Below are 4,515 nucleotides of genomic sequence, written 5' to 3'. Positions count from 1 at the left end.
TGATGGGATTATACCATGGAGTAAATAACTGCAGCATCAACTCAAACTTGTTCTTGGACTTGAAAAGAAAACAAAAAGATTGTTCTCACATGTCCTAATAGTTGAAGCTTTATCCTAAATAATTTAAAAGTATTTTTTTTTGTATTTCAGAAAATAGTAAATTGTAGTAATAGTTCTTCAACTTTAATCAAATTGGAGTAATGGTCCTTCAACTAAAAATTCATTAAAACTGGTTCCTCAACTTATCAAAATGTGTAGCTACAGTCCTTTTCATCAATTTCGTCAACATTTTGTCAAAATAAGTTATGTTGGAATAACCATTTATATAATTAGGGTCCTTCAACTCATCAAAGTGTGTAATTATGGTCATTTTCGTCAATTATGTCAAATTTTTTGTCAAAACGAGTTATGTTGGAATGACCATTGCTACAATTGGATTAAAGTTAAATGACTATTTCTCAAGTTGAATTAAAGTTGAGGGACCAATGGTAATGAATTTTTAGTTGAGGGACCATAGCTGCACGTTTTGATGAGTTGAGGGACCAATGATAATGGATTTTTAGTTGAGAGACCATTCTAATTGAGTTAAAGTTAAAGGACCATATAGTTAGAATTTACTCTTCAGAAAAAGTTAGTGCATTGCCTTGTTTGTCAACTCCGATCTTAAGCTCAATGTTTTTACCTTTTTGATGAACACCTTCAAACCTTTCGTACGACTGTGCATTTGAAAGTGCTTTTAAAATGAATAAAAGCGTTTTTGAGATAATTTTTAGTAAAATTGCAATTAATTAAATCCTAAAAAACATATATAACTGGTGTTTCTATTAAAAACTACTTCAAGTGTTCTTGGAATACAAAAACACTTTCACCATAAAAAAAAAATTTCAATCACTTTCAAGCATTTCGTATATTAGAACTTATTAAGAGTTCAAGACATAAAAGTTGTATCTAAGGCTGCAAGAGAGTAAGAAACAATAGAATTCATGATTGACAAATATAATAAATTCAATACCCTCGGTCGTCTTATACTCTTGGAATTCTAGAATCAAAATCATAATAACGAAATCAAAATATTAGAAAAATACACACAAACTAATTAGAAGCGTAGTCTTCTCTTACATGCCTCAAGGGGCAGTGAATACACACAAGTATATGATCCCATATCTTTGACCATCTCTTCTACCAAGTCTTTGCAAATGTGGTCCTGCAAAGCCAGCCCTATTCTTCCAATCTCTCTCTTCTCTCCCCAAGCAATGTCCCTACACACTTCTGCTACACTCTCTACCATGGCCTTGCTATTCCATAATGGTGTCGATGGTGCTTCTACGTTGTGGCTCTTATAAAGTACTGATTCCGTTGTGATTTTGTCAATCATACTTGGATTCAAAAAGTCCTCTTCTCCTGGTCTCTTCCTTAGTTGAGGTTGTGCCGCTGCTCGTCCTATACATCCAAATAAGAATAAAATTGTATATCGTTTACATAACGAAAAATTTAAGACGCAAAGAGCGCGCATTATTAAAATAAAAATAAAAAATAAAAAAAACCTTCCGCTCGCGCTACTGGCGCCATGTGGAGACATACGATGCATATGCTAGTTACAAAATGCATGATGGCCTCAACCAGCCCGTCCCCATGCGCAGTTCAGTCTATGCTGAGGCTGCCAGACGCAGCTTTAAGCATTCACTTTTCCCTTTCTTTCTATTTTTCTTTTGGTTTGGTGAGAGGGGGTCAAAACTTGAAGCATACACTAGTTCATACAAAGTGGTCATGGAACCCACACACTACAAAAAAAGGGTTTTTCCAGGTAAGCCATTAGGGTTTTTTTCCTTTCTTTCTGTAAATCTGTCTGTCTCGCGCTCTCTCCTTTTGCTTTTGATCATCTTTGACTACATTATGAAGGAATTTCAAAAAATTGTGGTCCATACAAATTAAGCTTTCTTAATTTATACCATAGTTTTTTTTTATTATTTTTTATTTTTAAATAAACGACATTATCTATGTTAAGAGGGTGGGGGGAGTGGGTTAAGCCTCATAATATGTTAGCAATAATATAGTTCAAATTCGCCTTTGCCGAGAATCGAACCCAAGACCTCTCACTTACAAGTGAACATAAATATCACTAAACCGTAGTACTAAATGATATTACTATAGTTCTTAGAGTTATACAAATCCCATATTATTTATTTTTGTATTGTGCTTGGTCAACAGACCAAAATTATAGTTGGATTCTTTTACTATTTGCAATAATATTGAGTTGACAATATAATTGCAAATAGTAAGCAATTGAGAGATGAAATTAGTTTGTTTCCCACTAGTATGCATATGATTATGATGGTGCATGATGCATTCACTTGGAATCCTAATTCCTAAGTCTTGCTGGTGCAGATTGGAACATTCACCTTACTCGAAAAAAGCATCGAGTCCCCTCCACTAGGGTTAGGGTATGCAGTCTCTAAACTGCCGATTGATATTCTTCTACTGGTTTCTACTTAATTAACATAATTAGGATTAATGATATGCTTTACCACGGATGAAATTAAATTCCCAAAAGTGTTTATAAGTTTTACTTTTCTACTATTGAATACAAATGAGGACTTTCTCATCCCCAAACTGAGGGAAGTATTATCCTATACTTTAAACGCTAGATATTGAGATATGCAGAAAAAAAATTAAGAAAGATAACTAATAAAAGACTGAGATGCTGATGAATGACTCAACTAATGTACAAGGTTAAGATTAAAATTTTAAGAATAATGCTTGTGTTTTTTCCACAAGAAACCTACTTGTCCTTTCACTTGCTATTTACTCATCTTTACCATAGGAAGATCATAATCAAAACCATTCATTCACTTTATCATTGTGTAAAGACCATATATGCAAAAAATCATTCAATTGGGAGATCTTTTAGCTATTCATATGCATCAAACAAATTAACAGTTCATCATGAAGGTGCTACTCATAACCTAAATTGTCGATTGGTTTGACATATATGGATGACTAAATATCCAAATTAAATTATTTTTGCAGATAGGATCTTAGATAAAAATAGAGAATGAACAATTCCAATTATAATGTTCGTACGGTGAAGATATGTAAATCATACGTGGAGAAACAAGTAAGTTAACACAAACATTATCCAAATTAAATGTAAGTATATTATACGAAGCAAAAGCAAAAGGTCAAGAAAAAGTTGTCGTAAGGAAGAAAAGAGTGAACATGGCGCATACCGTAATTTAATACTTGTTTTCTGTAGTGGTGCTGGTTGCTGAAAGGCGAATGAGTGAACTCGTCAAGCACAGACACCGGACTCGGCTGCTCACTAGTAAGCTCCATACACTTAAAATTTGCACCGTAGAACCGTTTCTTATTGTCATCAACGGCGGCCTCCATTCTCTTCACCATGGCGGGTGATCGGAGAGTTTCAGCAGCCCGGACACTGTCTATGATCTTCTTTAGGGCCTTCAAATCTTCATCACATTTCTCTAGTGCTCCCAGAAGCTGCTGCCTCTTGTTGATGGACATGGACTCCTGCATTGGCATCTTTGACATTATCCGCGGAGCCTGCTCCAACCCCATCAGCCGAGCAACTAGAGCAGGTGGGGTTCTGGAGTTCTCAGCCGGCGAATCCAGGGAGCTAAACCGCCGGATCTCTGCTGGCAGAGTCGGGCTTCTTGGCACGTTATTGCTTGAGAATCTCCCAATATAAATGGACTTGTCTTCATGTTTGGTTTCAGCTAGTTTGGCGGGTGCGGAACCTTTGATTAGTGCTATCGATTTTGATCTTGTAGAAGAGGAACCAATCCCATTCCTCTCTTGCCTTTTCCCTGAAAATATAATTTAACAAAATATTAATCAATGGACAGCAAAAGGGAGAGATAAATGTACAAAATATATAGATAGAGAAGAAATGAAATAGTAAGGAAAGAGACCAAAAGTGAGGAATTTGCGGGAAGAGTGGTGTTTAGAGAAAAGGTGGAAGATGCCGGACATGCAGCCGACGGTCTTGGCGTTGAGATTTTCTGTCGGCGAATTTTCACGGCGCAAAGATGCTGACCGCAGATTAGTATCCTGTCGTTTCATCATCGACGATTTCTCTTCTCCCCTGGGCCTGGCGTGATGAGGATGTAAGAGAGACAAATTGTTTCAGGATTGTAAAAGGAGAGCGTGATCGAATGATGTTTCTCACTTTAGACTGGAAAATGGACCAGCAAGCAGCTGGCACATGCGCGTAACGGTAATATATATATTAGTGGTTTGCAAGGTAAGGAAGAAAAAGTACAATTAACCTTTTAGCATGCAGTTTTTCAGTATTCCTATCTTGTATTACACTTGTAGTTTGAGTTGTTTAATTTTAGGGTTTTTATCACAAATGATCTTTGACATTGACCTAATTTTTCATTTTTTTTTTGTCTCTCATCAATCAATGTCGCTTTTGAAATTGATTGTTCCAAACCAATTTGGTTCTTCTGTTAGGATTCTGTCAGTAGGGGAGTTTAGGGGAAGAAACTTAGTCAT

The 4,515-nt window shown here is 36.0% G+C and overlaps 1 protein-coding gene across 1 annotated transcript; it reads right to left on the bottom strand.

Annotated features, from left to right (window-relative positions):
- Positions 1-965: 965 nt before the first annotated feature.
- On the bottom strand, positions 966-4,233 carry LOC103448268 (uncharacterized). The gene is made up of 3 exons (XM_008387518.4): positions 3,930-4,233; positions 3,228-3,824; positions 966-1,440 (listed from the first exon to the last, which is right to left on the bottom strand). The coding sequence occupies exons 1-3, from the start codon at positions 4,081-4,083 to the stop codon at positions 1,097-1,099; spliced, it is 1,095 nt and encodes a 364-aa protein (XP_008385740.3). The 5' UTR covers positions 4,084-4,233; the 3' UTR covers positions 966-1,096.
- Positions 4,234-4,515: the final 282 nt, after the last annotated feature.

Source organism: Malus domestica, chromosome 12, assembly GCF_042453785.1.
Source record: "Malus domestica chromosome 12, GDT2T_hap1".
Lineage (NCBI taxonomy): Eukaryota > Viridiplantae > Streptophyta > Magnoliopsida > Rosales > Rosaceae > Malus > Malus domestica.
Note: the sequence above shows the minus strand (reverse complement) of the source record. Positions and strands in the feature narration are given on the sequence as shown.

What these genes read in the sequence shown, in the direction of transcription:
- LOC103448268 (XM_008387518.4), bottom strand. Translation starts at nt 4,083, where the DNA reads ATGATGAAACGACAGGATACTAATCTGCGGTCAGCATCTTTGCGCCGT. An exon ending in CCGCAAATTCCTCACTTTTG is followed by an intron (nt 3,825 to 3,929) that starts GTCTCTTTCCTT and finishes TTATATTTTCAG; the next exon opens with GGAAAAGGCAAGAGAGGAAT. An exon ending in AAAACAAGTATTAAATTACG is followed by an intron (nt 1,441 to 3,227) that starts GTATGCGCCATG and finishes TTGGATGTATAG; the next exon opens with GACGAGCAGCGGCACAACCT.